This window comes from Lithobates pipiens, unplaced genomic scaffold (assembly GCF_037356315.1).
Source record: "Lithobates pipiens isolate NorthernLeopardFrog02 unplaced genomic scaffold, aLitPip1_a1.2 Scaffold_10, whole genome shotgun sequence".
Classification (NCBI taxonomy): Eukaryota; Metazoa; Chordata; class Amphibia; order Anura; family Ranidae; genus Lithobates; species Lithobates pipiens.
The window spans coordinates 176940596-176967380 of record NW_027507686.1 but is presented as its reverse complement, the minus strand read 5'-3'; the positions used below and the strand labels follow the sequence as shown (position 1 = coordinate 176967380).

At 38.8% G+C, this 26785-nt stretch overlaps 1 protein-coding gene across 7 annotated transcripts in view; it reads right to left on the bottom strand.

Annotated features, from left to right (window-relative positions):
- Positions 1-26785, bottom strand: part of LOC143935861 (mucin-5B-like) — a 63634-nt gene that overhangs the window by 10861 nt on the left and 25988 nt on the right. Inside the window, exons 30-48 of one of the 7 annotated variants that reach the window (XM_077460018.1) lie at positions 25364-25555; positions 17761-22998; positions 17050-17688; positions 16683-16939; positions 13148-13322; positions 10816-11066; positions 9294-9477; positions 8980-9178; positions 8201-8379; positions 7957-8026; positions 7384-7484; positions 6743-6774; positions 4914-5091; positions 4711-4815; positions 4003-4043; positions 2037-2165; positions 1854-1952; positions 622-750; positions 437-535 (exon numbers count right to left, since the gene is read on the bottom strand). In XM_077460018.1, coding sequence (XP_077316144.1) covers positions 437-535; positions 622-750; positions 1854-1952; positions 2037-2165; positions 4003-4043; positions 4711-4815; positions 4914-5091; positions 6743-6774; positions 7384-7484; positions 7957-8026; positions 8201-8379; positions 8980-9178; positions 9294-9477; positions 10816-11066; positions 13148-13322; positions 16683-16939; positions 17050-17688; positions 17761-22998; positions 25364-25555 — 8297 coding nt within the window. Of the gene's footprint in view, positions 1-436; positions 536-621; positions 751-1853; positions 1953-2036; positions 2166-4002; positions 4044-4710; positions 4816-4913; positions 5092-6742; positions 6775-7383; positions 7485-7956; positions 8027-8200; positions 8380-8979; positions 9179-9293; positions 9478-10815; positions 11067-13147; positions 13323-16682; positions 16940-17049; positions 22999-25363; positions 25556-26785 lie in introns of all 7 variants that reach the window. The other 6 variants (XM_077460037.1, XM_077460027.1, XM_077460011.1 and 3 more) reach the window with 6 other exon arrangements.

Genomic DNA, 26785 nt, shown 5'->3' with positions numbered 1-26785 from the left:
GTTATCATAAAATTTCCGACATGCTTCACTGACTTTGATTTCTAATCTGACCAATGCCTAAATGGTGATGTACTGTATCTTCACAAAGGCCACCAGTCTAAAATATCTTGTAGTATTGGTACTGGGAAAACTTCCCGTGCCTGGCCCCGTCCTATTACTCAGTAAGACAAAGAGCATTTCACTGATCTGTCTTCTATAGGCTGAGATTGAACTGGTATCTACAGGTCATTGCACTTATTTTATTCCTATTATGCAATAAACTGCTTAAATAAACCTGCTACTTTCTATGAAATTGTTGTACCATAATCAAGTCTAAATCTGGTTTTTATTATTTGCCTTAATGTCTCATGTTGCAAATGAAGAAGCACTGCAAAAGCAATAGAATCTGAATGTGAACTCATATATCACTAAACATCACTGATTCATCAAGCTGTACCTGCAGAACCTGTGTAGTACTGTCCTTCATTTTCATTACGCAAGCCACCTGTATACATTTGCCACAGCATTCCCCTTCAGCCTTCTCATATTTGTAGCCCTGTGAGAAACAAAACATTGTTTGATATTTGAACCACCAACATTTTTTTAATAAATATAATTTTTTTTGCAAAATGTTATGCTTACCAGTGAACAATCTTTCTCACTGGGGACAGCACACTCCTTGCTTGTGATGTGAATGTCAAAATGGTCTCCATTCTGGACACATTGATGGTAAGTACAGTTGTCAGCAGAGGGGGCCCAGATCTCACCAGGCTAGAAAACAAAATTTTAATATTCTTAAAATATATAATTCAGTTGATTAAGTCTACTTGCTATTTTTTTTTTTTTTATGAGCAAATACGTACTGAATACCCCATCACACACACACACACACACACACACACACACACACACACACACACACACACACACACACACACACACACACACACACACACACACACACACATTTTTTTCTAAATAAACAAATAAAGAAGGAAAATGTAGAAAAAAGAAAAGTAATATGAAATAATAAAATAAATAATTTGTTATAAAATTTAGCAAACAGGTAATTTTCTCCTTCAGTGATGTGTGCTGATGAGGCAGCACTGATGGGCACTGATAGACTGCATTGATGGGCACATATAAGTGGTACTGGTGGGCACTGATGAGGCTGCACTGATAGACGGCACTGATAGGTAACTGATGGGCTCTGATATGTGCCAATGATGGCCACTGGTAGGTGATCTGATGGGCACTTGTAGGTGGCAGTGATGGGCAGTGGTAGGCAGCACTGATAGGTGATATCGATGAGGAGACACTGGTGGGCACTGATTAACAGCAGCGGTGGGCACTGATTGGCAGCATGGACATGGATTGGCAGCAGTAGTGGGCACTGATTGGCAGCAGTGGGCCTGATTGCCAGCAGTGGTGGGCACTAATTGGCAGAAGTGGTGAGCACAAATTGGCAGCAGTGGTGGACACAGATTGGCAGAATTATTGGCTCTTATATCCTTTCCTCCACATGCTGACAGTGGTAAATAGAGCCGGTAACTGGCTTCTGTTGACATCGTGATCAACTGTGATTGGATACAGCTGATCATGTGGTAAAGAGTCGCTGATCGGCTCTTTACCGCAATCTGTGTTCGGCAGTGTCTGAACACAGAGCACGCTGCCCACACCCAACAGCAGGCACGTGGCGTGTGTTCGATCACAGGAGGCCAACATATGATGGCCTCCCAGAACTGGACGACTGCGATGTACCAATCAATTGGTTATAGAGCAGTTGGCAAGTAGTTAAAGTAAGGGCACAGAAGGATAACACAGTGGGGGCTTGTTCCTAACCAGCTAATACCATAGAAAAGAAAGATATTTACCGGAATAGTCATAATTTCATCATTTTTCATCTTCATTATACATTCAACCTGTACACAGTGACCGCAGCATTGACCCTGCACATCCATGTACTGGAAGCCCTAAAACAAAGAATTAACAGCAATTAGAGACACTATAAGAATTTTATACTGTTATAATTGTCATTGCTCAGGCTGAAGTCTAACCTTGTCACATTCCTTCTTGCAAGAAATGGGTGTGCAATTCACTGCATGCAGTAAGGTCACGGCATCGATGTCATATGAGCATACACATTCATGACATGAATCTGGGGCTTGGGGGATTGAATGTCCAGGCTGTGAAAGGAAAAAAGGGGGTTAAATTCCATATAATGCTATCATTTATTTGATACAATAAATATTTATAATTGTGCCATATTAGACCCCTAATTGTATTATCTACATTTGTAAGGATTATTTTTAAAAGAAGACATCATGTGTTTCAGCTATACATTAATCATACTCAAATCTCTTAGTAACCACTTATCAACCCTAATTAGACTTAGTCAATTCAATCTTTGCAATTTTCCTTAAGGCCGCGTACACACGGGCGGACTGTTCGCCCAACTTTGTCCGCTGAACAGTGTTTTGGCGGACAGTCCGCTCGTGTGTGGGCTTTCAGCGGACAGTTTCAGCGGACAGTTGGACGGACAAGGTTTTTCGGAATTTCCGAAAAACTGTCCGCTGAAACCTTGTTTCAGCGAACAGCCCGCTCGTGTGTAGGCTTGTTCGTCAAACAAAGTTGCGCGCATGCTCAGAAAGGATTTTCACGCCGAAAGCTATAATGCAGTGTATAGGACGTCGTATTTTTCGTCCCGTCGTACGTGCCGTTCACGTCATCGCACACGGTTTCAGCAAACTGTTCGTCCGTCGTGTGTGGCCATGTCCGTCCATGCTAAGTTTGAGCGGACTGTTTGCCGAAACTGTTGGACGGACAAAGTTGGGCGAACAGTCCGCGCGTGTGTACGCGGCCTAACTGTTCTTGTTCTGCAATTTTTTTAAAGTAAAAATATTTAAACTTTTCCTTTATTTGTTTATTGGGTTCATTAATTTTTTGGTGTTATATTAGTAAAAATATGCGAAACTAAAAAAATATAATTCATATTTAATTCATTGGCAAATCATTTTGCCACCCATTGTACAAAATAAGGGACAGATTATAAAATACCATGTGCACTTTTATATCTACAGTAACACTTGTTGTTTTAAAACTCAAGGTAAATTGTATTGGTACATATTTTTTTCTATGGATTGCCTAAAATATATTTTTTAAGACAGTATTGTCAAGATCCATTTTGTAACAAACAGTAAAAAAGCTTGACCTCTCTAGTTGATTGTACCATGAAGTAATTTATTCTCAAATATAACAACAAATAAGTCAGCCATAGACGGTTCGAATCTCGGCTGGTTCAGCAGGGACTGGCCGAGAATTCAAACCATGTATGGACTAGCTGAATGTACCCAACTACATCCGTCAATCAACTTGGGTACAATCAGCCTGCCAGATTTTACATGCAATTATTGCTAGCAGCTATTATAACCGCTAGCAGTAATCACTGTGTTCTGATAGGGACAACTTTCTTCCGCCTCCCCTCCCCCAGGAGGAATTAAGTCAGTGTTGATGGAGGAATTGAGTGATTTTCTTTCCAACATCAAAATCTATGGCTAGCGTAACATTAAATTTAACTTCAGTTCATTTCTAACAGCTCAGAAACATTTGTAAACGTTGATCCGGTCCATAAGGCAATTAAAGGTATGACAACTCAATACATGCATGAGGTGTATATAAAGGCAAAACGTTTTGTATAGAGTAGAAAAGAATTAGAACCTCTGTCATGTTTTTATCTCTCTTTGTCTCCTTACCAGGGGAATTCACCTTCCCTCTCTGTCCTGGTGACCACAGTTATCACTGAAACATAATGGGAGTGGAAGCCTTTCCACAGCCACACCTGTTCTGATGGTAAATATCTATAACTACCTAATCTAAAAACTCAAAAATAGTTTTCCTCCATTATATACTTTATGTTGCCATACAAGCCATATCATTATATTAAATCTTTATATTAAAATCACACATTTTTGTGCTTTTTTTCCTCTGGAAAAAGCCACGTTTTGCTGTCCAGAAGTTTCTTACCTTATAAATTTCATCATGATAAACACAGACTGGCAGTACATCTGTGGACAAATATGAGAACATTTTAGGATATTCTTATTGTGATCATACCATCAAATTAGTTTTCTAAAAAGCTATTGTGAATGTTGAATAATTACTAATTATGCGCTGAAATTAGGATAAGTAATATAAGTATAAATTCACTTTGCAATGTGACTACTAAAAACAATGTACAGCTTTATTAAACACATTGGGGGTTATTTACGAAAGGCAAATCCACTTTGCACTGCAAGTGCACTTAGAAGTGCAGTCACTCTAAATCTAAGGGGTAGATGAGTGGAAGCTCTGCTGATTTTATCATCCAATCATGTGCAAGCTAAAATGCTGTTTTTTTATTTTCCTGGCATGTTTCCCTCGGATCTACAGCGACTTTACTTCCAAGTGCACTTGCAGTGCAAAGTGGAGTTTCCTTTAGTAAATAACCCCCACTGTGTATCTACTTGTGATGGTCAAATAAGTGCAATCGCAAGCAGGTAAAAAATGATGTGCACTGAGAATTTTTATCTGAAATAATCAAATCAGCTCCTAAATTAAATCCATTGTAGGTCAGCACAAAGTTAATTGTTTAAACATTTTGCTATAGAAACAACTGTGATGTCTCAAACAGTACTAAGAACTTTTTAAAGCTTGGAGTACATCTAAGTGGAGGAATCTTAATTAGGTACGTACTGCACTCATATTTTGGACAGCAGTCACCCTCTAGAAGTACAGGAGTAGCTTCAAATCCAGTTTCACACTTCTTTTCCTTGTGCAGACAGTAGGTACTGTTACATTCTATGGGCAGACAGATCAAATGTTAGTATTCCTTCAGCAGTAGATGGGATAATCAGTGATTAGATCGTATAAAATACACAGATAAGATGTTAACTTGCCGCATTCGTTCTTCATGCAGCATGGTTCTTCTGGGTTTGGCAGAGTCACAGGGATGAAGCCATCCTTTTCACAGGAGATAGGTGTAAGTTTGGGGCAAGACAGTGGCTCACACTGAACAGTGAGGGAATTGGCTTCACAGACACACTTCTTGCAGCCACTTGTCCAGGTCTCTGCAGGCTGTAAATATAAAAAAAGATAATTTACTTACATGTTGTTCAAAAAGACTATAATTTACTGTACAAACAAAACCTTATCTTTCTAGCGACAAAAAAACTCTTTGCCATTTACGCAGTGAGAGTGGACATGTTTTTTATGTTTCTGTAAACTTACCCTGTACTTGTATAAAACTAATATTTCTGAGTTTTAATTAATATATAATAATAATAATAAAAATAATAATACTACTACTAATAATAATAATAATATTATTGTATTAATATAATTATACAGTATGTTTATCCACTGATATAAAATAAATAAATTTATTTTAATGGGGCCCAATACTCAAAAAAATATACATCAGGTATATAAAGGCACAAGAAGGAGACATGGAAAGCAAGAATTTACAACACAGTGGGGGTTATTTACTAAAGGAAAATCCACTTTGCACTGCAAGTGCACTTGGAAATGCAGTCGATCTAAATCTTACACACGGCCTGACTTTCCGGCAGAATAGGTCCGACGGTCTTCTCGACGGACTTTCGGCGGAGTCCCGACGGACCTAGACTTTCCAAACGAATAGACTTGGCCACACACGAATGGACTAAGTCAGTTTAAAAGTCCGTTAGTTTTGAATGTGATGACTTAAATGGGACTAAACAAGGAAGTTTAATAGCCAGTAGCCAATAGCTTCCCTTGCATAGTATTTGGTCTGTCGGACCAGCATACAGATGAAGGGTTTTCCTGATTTTAGTCCGTCCGAATTGAGTCCTTTCAAATAGATTTGAAACATGTTCTATTTCTAGGTCCGTCTGATTTTTTTTTTTTTTTTTTAAATGATCGGACTAGCCCAGGGATATGTAATTAGCGGACCTCCAGATGTTGCAGAACTACAAGTCCCATGAGGCATAGCAAGAATTTGACAACCACAAGCACGACACCCAGAGGCAGAGGCATGATGGGACTTGTAGTTTTGCAACAGCTGGAGGTCCGCTAATTGCATATCCCTGGACTAACCCACACACGATCGGATTGTCCTATGGACTAATCCCTTCTGACCTAGTCTGCCGGAAAGTCCGGTCATGTGTACACAGCATAAGGGGTGGATCTGAAATGAGTGGAAGCTCTGCTGATTTTATCATCCAATCATATACAAGCTAAAATGCTGTTATTTTTAAAATTTTTCTTGCATGTCCCCCTCAGGTCTACAGAGACTTTACTTCCAAGGGCACTTGCAGTGCAAAGTGGATTTTCCTTTAGTAAATAACCCCCAGTATGGAGAATCTGATGTATGAAAAGTGTTTTAAAGGTAAAACTTTTTGTTGCATCAGCTTCCAACTGTCATATGCAAACTTTTTGTTGTTTATTGCAACATTTCAGCTTACAACTGTCATTTTCAAGCTTTTTGTTGCTCATTGCAATCTTTTAGTTTACAACTGTCTTTTTAATGAATGAGAACATTTCTTGCACAGTAGAAGCGAACATGCAAACAAGGGATTATTGTTTAGTTAAAATGTTTGTAAAGTAAAAATGCTTTTTTTAGAGAAGGACTAATACTCATAATACTAACAAATTCTACACATTAAAATATGCAAAAACATTCACAGACTAAATGTAAATGGTATTTAATTTAGTATTTTTAATGATTAAATGTTTAAGTCAAACTCACAGCTTTGGGCATTCCATCAGGACCAACACAAGCTGTAAGATAGAAATAAGAAAACACATTTTCAAGACATTATTGAAATCTACGAATGAACTAAGAGTTAAGAAAACATATAAGAATTAAAGTATATTTAAGCCTCATGCACACTGGACATTTTTTTGATGTTTATACAGCAGCTCTTTTTGCCTGTAGATGTTTTTTTCTGCAGTCATTAAAATCTCCATCATATTATCCTATGTGTCCATGCACACATAGGCTGTTATCAGCAGTTTTGGACAATGGTGTTTTTGAGCAGTAAAAAAAAAATCCAAAACTAGTGGGTTCTGAGAGACATTGTTAAGCTGTAAAAATACTCTAACGCTGATAAATTCTGATAAATGTCAATAAATGCTCAAAAACATCGCTCACCAGTGTTGATGCATTGAAAAAAAAAATGTTCTTAAAAAAAAACTAAAAACGCTAACATGCTAAGAAACGCTAAAAAATACTATTGCAAAAAAGTTGAAAAAAGTTGAAAAACTCATTGCAAAGCTACTGACATTATTTTAACATCCAGTGTGCATGAGGCCTTATACTTTTATATAGTTTGATCAGTTGCATATTACTAGTTTCTGTGATTAGATTACATATTTTTTTTTATTTACCACAGCTCTTGACACAAGTATCAGTGTAGGAATTGAAAAGGGTTGTTCCAGCTGGGCAGAAGCAGCCTTCAGTTGTACCGGTAGCAACATTTTCCATTTTTCTGTAAAAAGAAAAATGCAGTAATGATATTTGAACCGTGGTGGATCACAATTTAGGACTAATTATTGTGGCCCTTACCTATACCAATAAAGGTAAAAATCTGTTTAAAATGCTATAGTCAAATTGATCAAGTTTAGATGCAGGATGGAACTAGAGAATGTTTCACTGTAGTGAAAAATTTAAGCAGAACTCCCAACACAAAATAAGATTAAGATAAGAGTATTCTTCCTCATACAAAGCCTTCTATGATTTAGCATTAATGTTTCAATACTGACAGGAAGGATAGCTTATTCCAATGGCTTTTGCAATCCCTATGTTCCTTATATTCTGTCTTGGTACAGTCATTAAAAATCCCAACTAATTCAGGAGGTGCGGTTTATGAGGAGAAGCCATAACCAATGAACAGGCAGGGTTTCAGTAAGGAACATGTGTTGCAAAAAAAAGGATGCTTTACGTTTATTGACATGTCTTACTTGTTTTCACAGGTCTTAGCATGTACTGGTCCACAAGGATTATATACTTTTCCAGCAGGACAGTTGTATGCTATATTTTAAAAAGAAGAAAAAAGAGAAAAAATTAGAACACAGGTAGATAGATAGATAGATAGATAGATAGATAGATAGATAGATAGATAGACAGATAGTATTTGTTTCTCTGTTATTAGAATCAATGATCCTTACATGGACATTTTAAATTAGAGTCAGTTATAGAACTTACGGCAATGGCCTCCAGTTTTTCCTCTCCAGTCTACACAGATTCCATTGGCACTGCAAACGGAAGCATAAATCTCCAAACTGGAACACTGCACTGAATCGTTGCTAATCCGGCAGGCATCAAAGACGCAACCTTCATGGTAAGGCTTGGGTGGTATAATCTTGTGGCACTCAGCAAAAATACTTGAAAGAGAGGAGTTGAATTAAAGTGAACCTGTCATGCAACATCTGTATAAAAACCATAGCATGCCTTATAACCACTCTACAATTAAAGTGAACCTGTCATGCATCATCTGTGTAAAAACAATAAGGTGTTATAATCACCCACTGATTAAACCCAACCAGAGTGAAATGCATCAAGGGCGGGCCAGTGGAAGAAGACTAAGCTGAAGCTGGAATTCTACACATCTTTCTATGGTTGACTATGCCAGTGTGTGGCCCCAGTCTGTTTCATTTATGCAGGCTAGTGTAAACATGCACCCCCATGGGGCTGATCCATGGCAACTTGCACTCAGAGAACGTAGGTTGAGTGATGCTGGAGATCATTCAACCCAGAAGACTAGCCCGATTTAGTGGTCAAAATTATTTACCCAGGGAAAACTCCAGATTGAAGATGAGTATTGCAAATAAAGTAGATTTATTTTTTTAACCTATCCTGGGAACTTTATTAGTAATGATTTAAAAAAAATTTAATTTTGTTTTAATATTCTTGAACATGCTTGTAAAGTGAATAAAAAGGAACATTTATGCAAATTCCTTTTATATAACTATGATATAACTTACTCGCTTAAGATGACATCACATAACTTTGAAGGTTTACAAGTTGGTGCTGGAGTTGGAGGAAGTGGTGTTATAGGAGGTGGTTTGCTGCAGCCAGGTGCTGTGGTATTGACCCTCCAGTGAGGAGCCATGGCAGAACAATCTTTTACAATCTTGCCATTTGGCATTCGACAGTCTTCAGTGCTGTTGTTGGAGCAAGTGCCTTTGTGGGAAAAAGCATCAAAATGATTTCACTCAACCTTAACAATACAATGTAAAACTTTACAGAAAGCCATACCCCTAATAATTAATGAAAGTAATGAAAGTCATCTACACACCACATTGTCCTTCCGTGTTATAAGCAAATTTACTAAATGGCAGGTTAATGACAAAGATCATTCCGCTGAATGAGATGAAGGCATCTATTTCTGGGATTTCCACATTCATATTGATACCAGCAGAGGAGATGACAATGCCATCTTTGGTGAAGCCAGGAGAGATCCAGTTATTGTTGAACCTAATCTGTAGAGTGGAGAGAGGAGGATACAGTCAATCCCAAATTATTCCTATAGGAAGCAAGTACTGATTCACTTTGGCATCCAGTGCAAGAACTATAGTTGTGGTCCAGACCAAAACTTTTCTCTTAGCTTGGAACCCTGACCTAAATATTTGGCTTTAAATGTTCTTAAGCAGTGGCACATTTTCCTAATTGCACACATAGAATATCATGAACAAAGTGAACCCAGTGTCAACATGGCCCTATTTCTAGCTCCAGCCCTTCCTGAATGACCCCTGCACTAGATCATGCTAAGCTCTATCACCCACCCCTGAATCCTTATGCTTCTTCCACACATTATTGTACCACCTTACATCAACAATCTACTTGCACTTTTCCCTAACACTCCCTCCAAAAGAATTCACAGTGGAAGAGTGGGAATGTATGAATATCCTATCTCTCCAGGGTTTATTAATGTTGTCATTCGAGAGATGAATTACAAGCTCAGAAACAGATGATACCCGACCCTAATAGTTGTATGCCACATTTCAACTGATCTGCCTGACACCTGCTGGAGATGCAACAATAGCACAGGCCTAATTATATTATGGCACTGCACCTGGTCCAACCATTTTGGTCTACAGTCAATTGCTTAATGGCTGACATTTCTCTCCTTTTTAACCTTCTTCACCACACTAACATCAACATGAAACAGTACAGGCATTTCCTAGTACTTAACCTGCTAAAAGATGCACAACTTTCATAACACAACACTAGAGATCCTCACATGCTCCTACAATTCTGGAATGGCTTTCCTGCACAGAGTCTTTAGAGGAACTACTTGTCGTTAGTTAGGACAACATGTCCCATTTTTTACTTATGTGGACCCATTGGCACCTTTTCAAACAGTAAAACATTCTGCCACCCAGTGCACCCACACACAGATTCTCCACACAGCCAAAATTCACCCAAGGTCATATTAGATTATGGACTCCTCTCAAATTAGATTTGGCTCACAGTTTCAGAGAATGGGCAACAGGATCTTTCCCCTCATTTGTAACACCATGGTGAGGAAAAATCTTGGTCCTTTCCTCCTCCCAGAACTATTGCTCCCACCTAGGACCCTCAGGCAAAGTTTATTATTGCAAAGCTTATTACTTAGAAATCTTTTTAAGTAACATCAGTTTCTGTTGAAAGCTGACAACGCTAAACCACTGCCTCACAACTGACATTAATTAGTGGAACTGTATGGATTATTTTGGAGACTAAGGATATTATTTAGTGTCATTCCAACTAGACAACAACTAGACAACAATACAATGGAATCTGGTTTTTTCTCATATGAAAAAAAATGCATCTCTTACCCTGTTTCTCATCCTTCCTTCGTATACCATACGTGTTAAAACAATCTCATTGGATTTATAGTAGATCAAGATAGACTGTGGGCAGGATAAGCCATCATTAGCATCGCAGAAATAGTTGTCAACAAGAATGCGGAAATTGTCATACTTGGGAGTGATCTGCTGAACAAGGACATATGTGCAATTGTCCAGGAAAGTGTAGTAGGTTCCATCAAAGGTTATGTAATGTGGATCACCCCATCCACTGCAGACACCTGTAAGAAGGCAAGCAATTTTTCTGCATCATTATCCACTTGCGCAATGTAAAACAAAGGATTTCAAAGTGTATGGCTTGCTAAAACTAAATTTTTTATTTTGGTTTGGATAAAGCTTTTAGCACTGACTATATTTAGTACATCTTCACAATATATGCACACTTCATGTGTTTTATCTCTTTAAACATGCTGTAAGTACAGGACAATTCTTGATTTGCCCGAAATATACTGGGAAATTAATAAAAGGTGTCTGTGCTTGTACTTTTCACAGACAGGTACATGAATCTGTCCATGTCTGTACTGAAGAAGAAGTGTCACACGGTAGACTCATGGCTGAGGAGTTTTGTTTTGGTTGAATGGAGCCTGATGGGGAACTGAGAAACTAGTTCCCCATCAGGTTCACTTTACTTTTGATTGGCAATGCACAGCAGTTGCCACTAAGCAGTCTAATAGCCAATTTTGAATTGGCCCACTATCCTGTGCTGTCATTCAAAAGTAAAGTGGACCTGATGATGGACTGGTCTCTCAGCTCCCCATCAGACTCTGCCCATCCAAACTTAAGCCATTTGCCCACATTTGGGTAATGACATCAACTACCGGTATATCCCCATCTACATTTAGTTTTTGGCTGAGAAATTACAGCTGAATGGGGATGGGAATACAGCAATGTGTGGGAAGCTGTCACATACATGACAGCAACCCAGCACCGGCACTGCCCCTCTTAGTACTGGCATACATCCTGCACACCAGTTCAGAGTTTGTTTAATTACCTCCACCTGTGAACTGGTGGTATTTGTATTAAGAATTTGTTGCTGCCATAGTGATAGGTTCCTAAGGTTGTGGTAGTAGGAACTACCTGAATTTGCCGGCTGTGCTGGAAATGTGACCGACATTGGTGCAAATGTTTGCCTGAATTAGGCATAGGCAGTTCTCAAGGGGACTGCCACTGTAAATTTGTCATTAGGTACATTTCGAGTTCTCCTGATAATGTGCTCCTTCCTTCCTCTTTGTCATGACAACACAGCCTATATTCTGCTCCAAATAACTAAACATGTGGTTTTGGCCCTGCCTACAATCTGATGGATTAGAAAAAAGGACAGATCTCTTCTCATCTCCCTCCACCTTCCTCATCGCTATAATCCCTCTTTGCGCATAGGAAGTTATCAGCTTACAAGGTTTTTGGAAAAATCAACATGTATTTGCACTTGAAACAGATATTACAAAACACTTTCAATGGTATATTTAACAGGAAGGGAGCAAATAAGAGAAGTTCACTGTTAGGGTTTCCATACATTTCAACATTCTCTATCTGTCCTGGATAACATTGCCACTAAGACAGCAAGTGATAGGAAATCAACGTATTGCAGTTGTCATCAGTACAAAAGGAAAGGTTAAATCATCCAATGGGGACTGTTTCATTGACAGCTATGAGGGGAATCCCTCTCACTTTGTGGATAATTCCTCTAATTTCTTCTTGTTGTGGTTTCTCCAAGAGAGGAAGTAAAAGAACTTTAGACTGACAGATGAAGTAAACCTTCCTATACCTTTACAGCCAAAGAATCTGCCACCTTACCTCAGCTTGGTCTGCAGTTACCACGGTGCTGCACATGTGACACAAATCATTTAAGAGCTTAAAAGTTTGGCTGAGAGCACAAGCAACTGTGACAGTTATCATTATCATCATGCCTTAAATGTACAGTAACTGTTTGGGAAACAGTTAAATCGATGGGTTTAGTTCTGCTTTAAACTATTCTAAACAAACAAAAAAAAAAATGTCACCTATACATACATTTTAAAATGTAAAATCTTAAAACTGCTCCCATCCCTCTTCTAATACCTATACTAACTACTCTGTGGAAAAAAGATGCATATACTCACCTATTGTCAGGCCACTCTGAAAATAGGTAAGTATACAGATCTTTCTTCTATGAGGTAGTTAGTATAGGTGTTTTTTTGGGGGTGGGGGACTGAGCAGTTTGGGATTAGTAAGATTGTTCCCAGAATTGCAGATCAAATCCAGAAATTACTATTATAATATAACTGCTCACTTGGCAAGGAGTTCCTTCATTTATTAAACTTACATTGGCATTCGTAGTGGTAACAGCAACCATCTGCACTCTTTTTCTTAATTGGTGGGAAGCCATTAGTACAAGTTATCTCTTTGATTTCTGGACAGGTCACCGGTTTGTGGGTAGTGATGTTGTTTCCATGGCATGTGACCTCTTCACAATGGTCATTTATCCATGTCTCATTGGTCTATAGAATGGAAATTATATATATTTGTTTATGTTATGAATTCTTTTGATGATTATTACTTTTTTTTCAAATTTAAAGAGACATTGTCACCCTGCTCATGCAAATAAAATTGTCTACAGTGCATCTAGAGACCCCTTCATATTTACCTTACCTTTACATGCTTGCACCTCCTTACTCCTCAATAGAGGATGAGAAGACCCTATACTTCCAGGTATAGGGGAATATGTGACCAGCTGCCCTGTGAGAGTACAGAGGCCTGGCCAACAATTGCTAGGCCCGAACACTGTCACATGACTGGGAAAGTGACAATGCCAATATATGCTAACATAGCAATACCTAATCATACGCAATAAAAAAAAAAAAAAAACATTCTGCCTGCACATGATTGGATAATAGAAGTCAGCAGAGCATCCTTTCAATTATTCAGCTCTGGAGCAACTGCACTTGCAGAGTGCATCTGCACTTGCAAAGTACACAGTCTATTTGCCTTTGGTAAATCCACCCTAGTTTATCTTTATACATACAGCTTTAATAAGTATATATGAACATTCTATATACAGCATATAGTAGATGTAATAGCAGCAGATTGGATGTACATCAACTGAAGGGAAGATCAATACAACCAAACATCTGACTCATGGTATCTTAGATGAACAGTTATCTATCCTACAATTTTCATAAATATTGAGTATCAAAATGTAGAAATGTTACATATAAACAAATTTACATGTAGCAGGGATATAATTGTGTATTAACGCAATTAATGTGAAGTACAATGTAAATCTATGGACAATGTTATTCACTAGTATTGGATGCCATCTAGTGACAAGAACTGGAAATGAACTTTAGCTATTTTCCTTTTTCATGGTGTTGGAAAGATAACAGGAAGTGACTGTGTTTACTTTGGTAATTTGACCTCATTTACCCAGGAGTCTGTGTGACATACCCATGAACACTTTAATATGCAGTGCATGCTGGGTAGGGTATAAAAGGGACTGCAGCAGCCATATTTGGTCTCTTGGAACCACGTTGCCTGCCTGTGTGGAACTGTGTGTGAGGTTCTCAGACGCATCGGTAGATAGTCACTGTGGAGTGCAAACCGGACTGTTTGCTGGGTGATTTGATGGAGCCAAGAGCTGGTGATCAGACCGACGGGGATCAGAGACGATTGTTGGAGCAGCGGAGAGCTGGATCCAGTTGGTGGAGTGACACGGAGCATCTGGCCTAGTCAGCGGAAGCAAACTGCAGTTGTAGGACTCAAGCCATCACTCAGAACTCTGATCCGATTGGTGAGCAGGCTGCGGCCCACTGTTTACACGTACTTAGACTTACTAATAGGCCTTGCTGGAACCTGTTGTTCCACGGAAGCGTAATTGAGCAAATTACACTTTATAGGCTCAAGGCCTGTTACACTTTAGTACCTAAGTGTGATTACAAGTTTCTGGACTTATATCTGGAGTATTCTAAGTTAACTTTCTCTACTTAACCCTTTGGATTACAATTATTTGAGGAACTATTTAAGCTAGCGAAGAAAGAAGATAAAGGAGAAAATACATTAAGTGAGGCCTCATGTAGACTTTATATAAGGGGATCTCCCAGGTCCAGATAGTAACATACTTGCATGTTGTTTATTGTATTTTTCTATTGACTTATGTTGTGCTGACGTTCTACGTTGGAACGACAGTGCAAACTCTGTAACCACCTATTTTGCTATATTTTCAGTAAAAGTATTCCTGTGTCCTGTATTCAAGTGTGTGGTTTACTGTCTTAGCCCACCAGGTGGAGCCAGAGGATCCTGAGGGATAGACACAGGTACATTATACTGTTTACACTGTATTGTATTATTATTGCACCACAGCTGTGCCAAGGGGACAGAGTCATTCAGAAGGGGGGGGGGGGGTTCTCAGTAGAGTGCAGGCCCAATTCAAATCAGTAGCGCCTTCGGGGGGTCAGTGCTACATACATTTAAAGCGGAGTTCCAATTAAAAAAAATGAAATAAAGTCAGCAGCTACAAATACTGCAGCTGCTGACTTTTAATAATCGGACACTTACTTGTCCCACGGTTCAGCAATGTGGGGAAACAAAGTCCCACTCATGTCCCACTCCTCTCTGCGGCACCGGCATTGTTACTGTGGGCACTCGGCTATGGCTTTACAGCTGTCCACACACTGCGTATGTGCAAGCCGCGCTGTGACAGGCAATCATCTGGGACCTGGGACGTGTCCCAGATGATGGTCGAGAGGAAGGGGGGAGAGGTGATCTCCCTTCCGGTGCCACGGAGCACCAGGAGGAAATGGGAGCGAAAAGCCTCTAAAAGAGGGTTTCCACTCCCCTCCAAAAAAATGACATGCTAAATGTGGCATGCCAGGGGGTCACCTTCCCTTAAAGTGGAAGTTCCATTTTTGGGTGGAACTCTGCTTTAATTTACATTTAAAGTGTATGTAAATGCATTTTTTTTCTTATTACTTCTAGATAGTGGGGAAGGGTTGTTTTTGCTGCCTGGGTCTCCACTAGGGAGAAAATCCTCTTTATTTGACAGAAAACAATGAGATATCCAAATTTGTAAAGTTATCACCACAGCAAAAATAGGATCAATTAACTAATAGGAACAAACATTCTAGCAACAACTGTCTAAGATGGCAATAACTCTCACTTTGGAAAGATTTTCTCTAATTTCCTGTCGCATCTTCAGGACAGGCAGTGAGGGGAAATCTCCCCAGTGGGATATAAACAGCAAAAAAAAAAAATGTATAGGGTTTTAAATTCTTGTATACACTATCCAAAACTAAAAATGTGTTGGCTATGCCTACATATAAAATATAATATATATGATATAAAAGTTGTGGCCACAAAGTAATATAATATATATTTCCATACTATAATTCTGCCCACCCACTTGGAAAAAAAACAAACGCTAAGATTTGCCAGGTATGGTATAGCAAATTATAACCCTGCTTTAGCTAGGATGTGACAGGCCAATTTTTGATACACAAACCATAAAACACATGTCTCAAATGCCAAACGATTGCAATTGTGTGAACAACCCTTTCTAGTACTGCAGACAGACAATTGAAAAAAATGGCAGGCTTGCCAAAAATCCAATGCAGCAATTAAATAAATGCATAGTGACCAGGTAAAAAATAATGTTTTGAGGATAGTAAACTCCCCTTGATCAAGGTAACGATTTATCTTGAGAGGTGAATGAGGGAAACATTTGTGAAAATTTCCTTTACAAAGTGAATATTCACTTTTCCAAAGGAAATATGCTTAATATGCTTAATTTCTATAATAACTCTGTATAATAAAAAAACAGATATTCTTGTTATGAGGTTAGTTATAAGAAGGTTTTGTTCAGTTACCTTTCTTGGTGGACAGCCATCTACTGATGTAGTATGGACAACTGTGGTTACCGTAGTTGTAGGAGTAGTAGTCTTTTTTTTACATGTTGAACGCCCAGTGGTTGTTGGTGAGATTGTAATCTCTGGTGTGGTTGTTGTGAGAGTAGTTGGGGTTGTTGTTGTACAAGGTCCTGTAAATCTCTCAGCCTCACACAAGTCATTGCAAAAGGCATAGAAAGAGCACCCAACTTCATCAGTCTTGTTGTAGATCATTTCTCCTGCAGAAGGAATCCCAATGCACATATTTAGGAAGAGAGAAAAAAAAAAAGAAAGAAATAAAGAAAGAAAGAGAAAGAAAGAAAGAAAAATAAAGAAAAATAAATCTTACCTGGTAAGTAGTATTTGTCACCTACGCGGCACAAGCAGCGAGGAGTTGTTGCTTTTTGGGTAGTTGTTGCAGTTCTTGTAGTCTTTGGTGTTGTTTGAGTTGTTGACTTAGTTGCTTCTGTAGTTGTAGGAACACTGGTTGTAGTAGATTCTGCGGTTGTGGTTACAGCGGTAGTGGTTGTAGATTCTGTTGTTGTTGTTGGTTTTGTAGTAGCTACTTTGGTAGTAGTGGGAGTTGATGTAGCTATTGTTTTTGGCACAGGAGTGCTACAATTACTATAATCATCACAGCACAAAACCTTTATCTGGTAGTTGTAACATTCTTTAACTTTTCCAACTTGGTCTTTGTTATTACAAACCAAGCCCTCAGCAACATCACATTTAACAATCTGCCCCACATCTTCAATCCTGATACCAGGGAACTCCTCAGCTCTGCACTCAATATTTATTGGGTGTTCACAAATTTGTTTTCCTTTGGCTATTATATTCTCATATGTCTCCTTGTCTCCCCCATCTAAGCCAGAACTTGGAGTATTAACATCAATCCATGGTGTCCACTTACATTGTGGCTGACACCCTGTAGGGGTAGTTGTTGTTGGTTTTGGAGTAGTAGTTGTGGTTGTAGTTACAGTGGTAATAGGTGTAGTTTCTGTTGTTGTTGTTGGTGCTGGAGTAGTAGTTGGTTCTGTGGTTGTGGTTACAGTGGTAATAGGTGTAGTTTCTGTTGTTGTTGGTGCTGGAGTAGTAGTTGGTTCCGTGGTTGTGGTTACAGTTGTAGATGTTGTTGTTGGTTTTGGAGTAGTAGTTGTTTCTGTAGTTTTGGTTAGAATGGTAGTAGTTGACGTAGTGGGAGATGATGCAGCTGTTGTTGTTGGCACAGTGGTACAATTACTATAGTCATCACAACACAAAACTTTTATCTGGTAGTTGTAGCACTCTTTAACTTTGCCAATTTGGTCTTTGTTATTACAAACCAAGCCAACAGTGACATCACATTTAACGATCTGCCCCACGTTTTCAATGCTGATACCAGGGTACTCCTCAGCTCTGCACTCAATATTTTTTGGGTGTTCACAAATTTGTTTTCCTTTGGCTATTATATTCTCATATGTCTCCTTGTCTCCCCCATCTAAGCCAGAACTTGGAGTATTAACATCAATCCATGGTGTCCACTTACATTGTGGCTGACACCCTGTAGGGGTGGTTGTTGTTGGTTTTGGAGTAGTAGTTGTTGTTGTAGTTACAGTGGTAATAGGTGTAGTTTCTGTTGTTGTTGTTGGTGCTGGAGTAGTAGTTGGTTCTGTGGTTGTGGTTACAGTGGTAATAGGTGTAGTTTCTGTTGTTGTTGGTGCTGGAGTAGTAGTTGGTTCCGTGGTTGTGGTTACAGTTGTAGATGTTGTTGTTGGTTTTGGAGTAGTAGTTGTTTCTGTAGTTTTGGTTAGAATTGTAGTAGATGACGTAGTGGGAGATGATGTAGCTGTTGTTGTTGACACAGTGGTACAATTACTATAGTCATCACAACACAAAACTTTTATCTGGTAGTTGTAGCACTCTTTAACTTTGCCAATTTGGTCTTTGTTATTACAAACCAAGCCAACAGTGACATCACATTTAACGATCTGCCCCACGTTTTCAATGCTGATACCAGGGTACTCCTCAGCTCTGCACTCAATATTTTTTGGGTGTTCACAAATTTGTTTTCCTTTGGCTATTATATTCTCATATGTCTCCTTGTCTCCCCCATCTAAGCCAGAACTTGGAGTATTGACATCAATCCATGGTGTCCACTTACATTGTGGCTGACACCCCGTAGGGGTAGTTGTTGTTGGTTTTGGAGTAGTAGTTGTGGTTGTAGTTACAGTGGTAATAGGTGTAGTTTCTGTTGTTGTTGTTGGTGCTGGAGTAGTAGTTGGTTCTGTGGTTGTGGTTAGAGTGGTAATAGGTGTAGTTTCTGTTGTTGTTGGTGCTGGAGTAGTAGTTGGTTCCGTGGTTGTGGTTACAGTTGTAGATGTTGTTGTTGGTTTTGGAGTAGTAGTTGTTTCTGTAGTTTTGGTTAGAATGGTAGTAGTTGACGTAGTGGGAGATGATGCAGCTGTTGTTGTTGGCACAGTGGTACAATTACTATAGTCATCACAACACAAAACTTTTATCTGGTAGTTGTAGCACTCTTTAACTTTGCCAATTTGGTCTTTGTTATTACAAACCAAGCCAACAGTGACATCACATTTAACGATCTGCCCCACGTTTTCAATGCTGATACCAGGGTACTCCTCAGCTCTGCACTCAATATTTTTTGGGTGTTCACAAATTTGTTTTCCTTTGGCTATTATATTCTCATATGTCTCCTTGTCTCCCCCATCTAAGCCAGAACTTGGAGTATTGACATCAATCCATGGTGTCCACTTACATTGTGGCTGACACCCCGTAGGGGTAGTTGTTGTTGGTTTTGGAGTAGTAGTTGTGGTTGTAGTTACAGTGGTAATAGGTGTAGTTTCTGTTGTTGTTGTTGGTGCTGGAGTAGTAGTTGGTTCTGTGGTTGTGGTTAGAGTGGTAATAGGTGTAGTTTCTGTTGTTGTTGGTGCTGGAGTAGTAGTTGGTTCCGTGGTTGTGGTTACAGTTGTAGATGTTGTTGTTGGTTTTGGAGTAGTAGTTGTTTCTGTAGTTTTGGTTAGAATGGTAGTAGTTGACGTAGTGGGAGATGATGCAGCTGTTGTTGTTGGCACAGTGGTACAATTACTATAGTCATCACAACACAAAACTTTTATCTGGTAGTTGTAGCACTCTTTAACTTTGCCAATTTGGTCTTTGTTATTACAAACCAAGCCAACAGTGACATCACATTTAACGATCTGCCCCACGTTTTCAATGCTGATACCAGGGTACTCCTCAGCTCTGCACTCAATATTTTTTGGGTGTTCACAAATTTGTTTTCCTTTGGCTATTATATTCTCATATGTCTCCTTGTCTCCCCCATCTAAGCCAGAACTTGGAGTATTAACATCAATCCATGGTGTCCACTTACATTGTGGCTGACACCCCGTAGGGGTAGTTGTTGTTGGTTTTGGAGTAGTAGTTGTGGTTGTAGTTACAGTGGTAATAGGTGTAGTTTCTGTTGTTGTTGTTGGTGCTGGAGTAGTAGTTGGTTCTGTGGTTGTGGTTACAGTGGTAATAGGTGTAGTTTCTGTTGTTGTCAGTACTGGAGTAGTAGTTGATTCTGGGGTTGTGGATACAGTTGTTGGTTTTGAAGTAGTAGTCGATTGTGTGGTTAGGCTTACAGTGGTAATAGGTGTAGATTCTGTTGTCAGTATTGAAGTAGTAGTTGGCGTAGTAGTTGATTCTGTAGTTGTGCTTACAGTGGTAGTGGTTTTAGATTCTGTTGTTGGTTTTGGAGTAGTAGTTGATTCTGTGGTTGTGGTTACAGTTGTTGATTTTGAAGTAGTAGTTGATTCTGTGGTTGTGGTTTCAGTGGTAGTGGCTCTCGATTCAGTTGTTGTTGGTGTTGTAGTAGTTGTAATTACTTTGGTAGTAGTGGGAGTTGATGTAGTCATTTTTGTTTTCACAGGAATAGTGCTACAATTACTATGATCATCACAGCACAAAACTTTTATCTGGTAGTTGTAGCACTGTTTTACTGTTCCAATTTGGTCTTTGTTGTTACAAACCAAGCCAACTGTTATATCACATTTAATGATCTGCCCCACATTTTCAATGCTGATTCCAGGGTAATCTGAAGCTCTGCACTCAATATTTTGTGGATATTTACAGATGTGTTTGCCTTTGGCCATTATGTTTTCAAATGTTTCCTTGTCTCCTCCATCTAATCCAGAAGTTGGTGTGTCAACATCAATCCAAGTGGTCCATGTACACTGTGGCTGACAGATGTTTGAAGTTGTGCGTATTTGGGGAATTGTTAAAGGCTTTGGTGGTGTTTTGGTTATTACAGGTATAGTTGTGGTAGATGGGGTTGTTTTTGTAGTTGTAGGTGTTGTTTCTGTAGTTGTAGATGTTGTTGTCTCTGTTGTAGTGGGTGTTGTAGTGGTTTCAGTTGTTGTAGTGATAACTGGAGTTGACGTGGTTTCTGTCGTTGTAGATGTTGTTGTCTCTGTTGTTGTGGGTGTTGTAGTCGTTTCAGTTGTTGTTGTAACAATAACTGGAGTTGGTGTTGTTTCTGTAGTTGTAGATGTTGTTGTCTCTGTTGTTATGGGTGTTGTAGTTCTTTCATGAGTTGTAGATGGTGTTGTCTCTGTTGTTGTGGGTGTTGTTGTTTCAGTTGTTGTTGTAGCAATAACTGGAGTTGGTGTTGTTTCTGTAGTTGTTGATGTTGTTGTCTCTGTTGTTGTGGGTGTTGTAGTAGTTTCAGTCGTTGTTGTAACAATAATTGGAGTTGGTGTGGTTTCTGTAGTTGTAGATGTTGTTGTCTCTGTTGTTGTGGGTGTTGTAGTTGTTTCAGTTGTTGTATCAATAACTGGAGTTGGTATGGTTTCTGTAGTTGTAGATGTTGTTGTCTCTGTTGTTGTAGGTGTTGTAGTTGTTTCAGTTGTTGTTGTATCAATAACTGGAGTTGGTGTTGTTTCTGTGGTTGTTGATGTTGTTGTCTCTGTTGTTGTGGGTGTTGTAGTAGTTTCAGTTGTTGTTGTAACAATTGGAGTATTTGTGGTTTCTGTAGTTGTGGATGTTGTTGTTTCTGTTGTTGTGGGTGTTGTAGTTGTTTCAGTTGTTGTTGTAACAATAACTGGAGTTGATGTTGTTTCTGTGGTTGTAGATGTTGTTGTCTCTGTTGTTGTGGGTGTTGTAGTAGTTTTGTGAGTTGTAGATGGTGTTGTCTCTGTTGTAGTAGTTTCAGTTGTTGTAACAATAATTGGCGTTGGTGTGGTTTCTGTAGCTGTAGATGTTGTCTCTGTTGTTGTGGGTGTTGTAGTTGTTTCAGTTGTTGTAATGGTAACTGTAGTTGGCCTTGTTTCTGTAGTTGTAGATGTTGTTGTCTCTGTTGTTATGGGTATTGTAGTCGTTTCATGAGTTGTAGATGGTGTTGTCTCTGTTGTTGTTTGCACTGTAGTGGTTTCAGTTGCTGTAGAAGGAGAGGTTGTAGTCAGCTTGTACGTAGTTGTTGTCTGTATTGTTGTTGTTGTTGTGTGTGGTTCACAACCGCTGTCACAACAAAGCACTTTAATTTGGTAATTCAAGCAAATTTCTAAATCTCCATCTTGTTCTTCATTGTGACAGACAAGACCAATAGTAACATTGCATTGAACTACTTGGCCAATTCTACCAATTGGCTTTTCTGGGAATTTTTCTGCTCTACACTGAATGCCATCTGGTTTTTTGCAAATTTTATGTCCTGCAGCTTCAATGTTTTCAAATGTCTCAAAATCACCCTCATCTTTACCTACACCTGGTATATGGACATCAATCCATGGTGTCCATCTACATTTGGGCTGACAGGCTGTTGTAGATGGTACAACTGAAGTGGTTGGCTCTGTTGTCGTGGATGGAGTTGAAATGATCTCTGTGGTAGCAGATGATGTTGTTGCTGAATGTGTTGTTTTTGCTGTTGGCTGTGGGGTAGTGGGTGTTGTGGTTGCAGGAGTTTCTGTAGATGTTTTAGGTTGAGTTGTTGGTACACATGGTACATAACTACAACATTTTACTCTGATCTCATAGTTGTAGCAAATAGGTGGTAGCTGTTCCTTATTCCAACAAATTAGTCCAAATGATACATTACACTGTACATTTTGCTCAAGCTCTGAAAGTGGTGTATTAGGGAACCTTTCGGCTCTGCATTCAATGTCTTGAGGATGGTTACAGATAGAGATTCCTTTAGCTCTTATATTTTCATATGTGTCAAAATCGCCATTTTGCATTCCAAATTCAGGATAACTGGCATCGATCCACTCAGACCATTTGCACTCTTCTTTAACACAGATTGTGGTGCTGTGAGTTGTTGTTGTTCCTAAATAATAAACACAATGAAAGTTGAAGTATGTGGTGTTAAAAACCATAGACCATGTATACCAAAGGGGAGCTCCAGCTAACAGAAGATGCAGAAGGGCTACAGCCAAGGGTAAGAGTACAAAAATTACTTCCAGCCTGCATGTGGCTTGTGTGTCAGAACATTTTTACATGCTTATATAACTGATAGACATGCACTTTGTAATACATGTCAATGTGCATCATGTATTGACATGTGTGTTGATGCATTTCCAGTGATTTAAATGAAAAATGCATCTAGCATAAAACTTAAAGGTGCAAATCCAACTTCACTGTTATTGGAAATATTAAATAAAATAGTACAAAAATATTATTAAAATAAAAAGCACAAGAAGCAAAGTGGCAAATGCAAAATGGAGGAAACCATTGCAACCAAGTAAAATTCATATTACTAAAGTGTGATTAGTATATGGCTGGGCATATACAGAAGACTGTTAGTTGTGGAAATATGAAAGTTGAACAATAATGCTATTTCATGTATTTGCAACAATAAATAAGTTGAATGAATAAGAGCATTTTTTGCAAAAAGGATGCAAAATCCTGTTACCTTCTATTGGGCAGGTTATAGTGCAGCACTCTTATGCCTTGTACAGACGATCAGAATTTTCGACAACCAAACCGTGGATTTATTTCCAACAGATGTTGGCTCAAACTTGTCTTGCATACACACGGGTACACAAATGTTGTCAGAAATTCCAAACGTCAAGAACGTGGTGATGTAAAACACGTACGATAGCCGAGAAAAATTAAGTTCAATAGCCACTGTGGCTCTTCTTCTTGATTCCAAGCATGCATGGACTTTTGTGCGTCAGAATTGTGTACACACTCTCTGAATTTATGACAACGGATTTTGTTGTCCGAAAATTTGAGATCCAGCTCTCAAATATCTGTTGTCAGAAATTCAGACTGGAAATGTCCGATGGAGCCTACAGATGGTCGGAACTTCCGACACCAAGCTCACATCGAACATTTGTTGTCGGAAATTCCGATGGCAACTGTTATGGTTTCAATATCTTGATACAGTAGAAGGTTTTACTGATGCTGAGCAAATGTGCCCACAAATGATGGCCTAAAGAGCACCTATGCCTGGACAATGAACATTAAACTATTTATATATTCTTACCAAATAGAAAAATAGCTTTATAACAAGCCAACCCTGACTTTTTTAGATGCTTGAGTCCTCAACTAAGGGCACTTTCACACAGCGCCAGTTTGCTCCGTTCAGTAGACAATGTGTGACTGGATTACCTGCCGAATCTGAGCTGAACGGGACATATGTCAGAGTATTGACATCTGTGCCCATTCAGTGTTTTTTTGCATTTTGACAATGGATGGACACAGGCAGGCCCATAATGACTCTCTGGGAGGCCGGATGTAAATGTATTTGTGTCCGTTTACATCAAGCTACATCTGATCCATCACATTTAGGTTCAGAAAAATGGAAGGGACACAGTCCTTTCAAATTTTCGTTTCTGGACCTGGATAGACTTGGAGGTAGGTGGATGTAAACAACCCAAGTCTGTTTACATCTGCCTGCATTTCCATAGAGCTGCATGGAGCGTCCGATCAGGTCCACCTAAAAAACTGATTGGAATGCCCATGTGAAAGGGCCCAAAGACTTTAAAGTCCAGGTTTCTAACATTTTTCTAGCAGCTTAGAAACAACTACCATGTATTTACAGTATAGGGCTAGCAGTCTTCCAAGATACACTCTCATACAAAGAAATAAGATTTCAATGCATGTTTTGTGAATGTTGAAAATAGATTTCTCTATAATGTTTATAGGTACAGAAATAAATGTAGTTTTGTTTCAAAGTGTTTTTACTGTTGAGAATACATAACTATTTTAGTGTGTATGATCTGAACACAGGTTCACATTAAACATGAGAAGTAAATAAACTATTTTAATAGCCATGCATGTGCAAGGTTTCTGTGCAAAACCTTTACAAAGAGAAATCTTGAGGCTGTCCTTACTGTTTTTGAGCTCTGCAAGGTCCTAAACAAAAAAAAAAACTCCAAAAAATGGTGTAAAAATTCTAGAACCTAGCAATTTATTGATTTCTCCCACTGAAATCATAGCATTAGGCCCATTTCACACTTTGGGACTGCAAAGTCACATGGTAAGTTCACGTGACTAAAATTCCTCCTTCGGGCCCAGCCTAAGACTGATTCTCAATGTATGCAATTAATACTGCACCTATCAGCTTTAGCATCTTCCTGTCCTGAGTCATTGAATAAGATGCTCTATGTTGGGTTTTGCATTCACCTTTAATTTACAGAAGTTAGTATTTTTGGGTATGTATGGATTACCTATTAACTGTAACCTACCTGAAGTAGTAGTTGAATGTGTTGTGCTTGAGGTAAATGGAGCTGGTGTTGTAGTACAATTATGATGAAAGTCTTTGTATATTGTGCCATTTTCTTTGCAAATAGCAGTAATGCAGCCTCCAATTCCATCCATAATGTTATAAATCACATCATTGTAATGGTACATTTTGCCTTGGTACTCACAGTGGCATGCTGTTTGGAAAGAAACAAACACAATAAATGTAGATATAAAACTAGCATCAATACACCTGAGAATAAAGTGGTAACATTGCTTCATGAACACAGTACAAAATAAAATGAATTTGTTTGAGGACTCATTCAGGCTTATGTGCTGCTGTAATGAATGGAAAAATAAATGTTACCACATCACCATGACACGCAGCAATGTGCATGCTGCAAAGTGGTCCCAATGAATTTGGATTGAACCCAAAACACTAGTACAGTCACAGGCAATGTACATGCACTGCATCTTTTGACAATGCACATATCGTGTGCTTTAGGGTGCTGTGGTGAAATGTTTTTATTAATGGGCTGCCTTAATGCAATGCATGTTAATGTACAACACAACATGTGTTAACGTGTAATCATTAATGCCCCACAATACAATGTTAAAATGTGAATGTGCCTATTATAAGACACTGGAGTATGCAGCCCTTTGCAGATCGATTTTATTTTCCATGCATATCTATAATTTAAGATTAGTAATCTAAAAATACAGCTACTTCTTTTGGTACTACTACTACTAGTAATAATAATAATTATTAATATTAGCATTACCATCATCATCATCTTTTTTTAGTGCCCTCTAAAAGCTTAAATACTAACACAAAAGCAGTTCTGACCAGTTCAATAGATTTTTGTGGGCTTTAGATGGCTGAACACTCCTAACATATGGCCCTAGCATTATTTCTCAACAAAAGTGATACATTACTATTACATTTTAGCTTTGTCTAGGATCAGTTTCATAGTCGTTCCTTTCTTTGTTATTGTAATCCTAACTAGAAAATAGGGAAAGGTTTCTTCACAGTAAGAGCCGTGAAAATGTCGAATAGACTCCCTCCAGAGGTGGTTCTGGCCAGCACAGTAGATGTAAAAAAGGCCTGAATTCTTTCCTAAATGTACATAATATAACTAGGTACTAACATTTAGAGGTAAAGTTGATCCAGGGAACATCCAATTGCCTCTCAGGGATCAGGAAGGATTTTTTTCCCCTGCTGTAAGCAAATTGAATCATGCTTTGCTGGGGTTTTTTGCCTTCCTCTGGATCAACTATGGGTATAGGATTGTGTATATGAGATTGTATGATTATTATTTTTTTGCTTGAGCTGGATGGACTGGTGTCCTTTTTCAACCTGACTATCTATGCAACTATGTAACTACTGAGTGACAATTAAAATATGGTTAGTTGCTTATTTCATATCC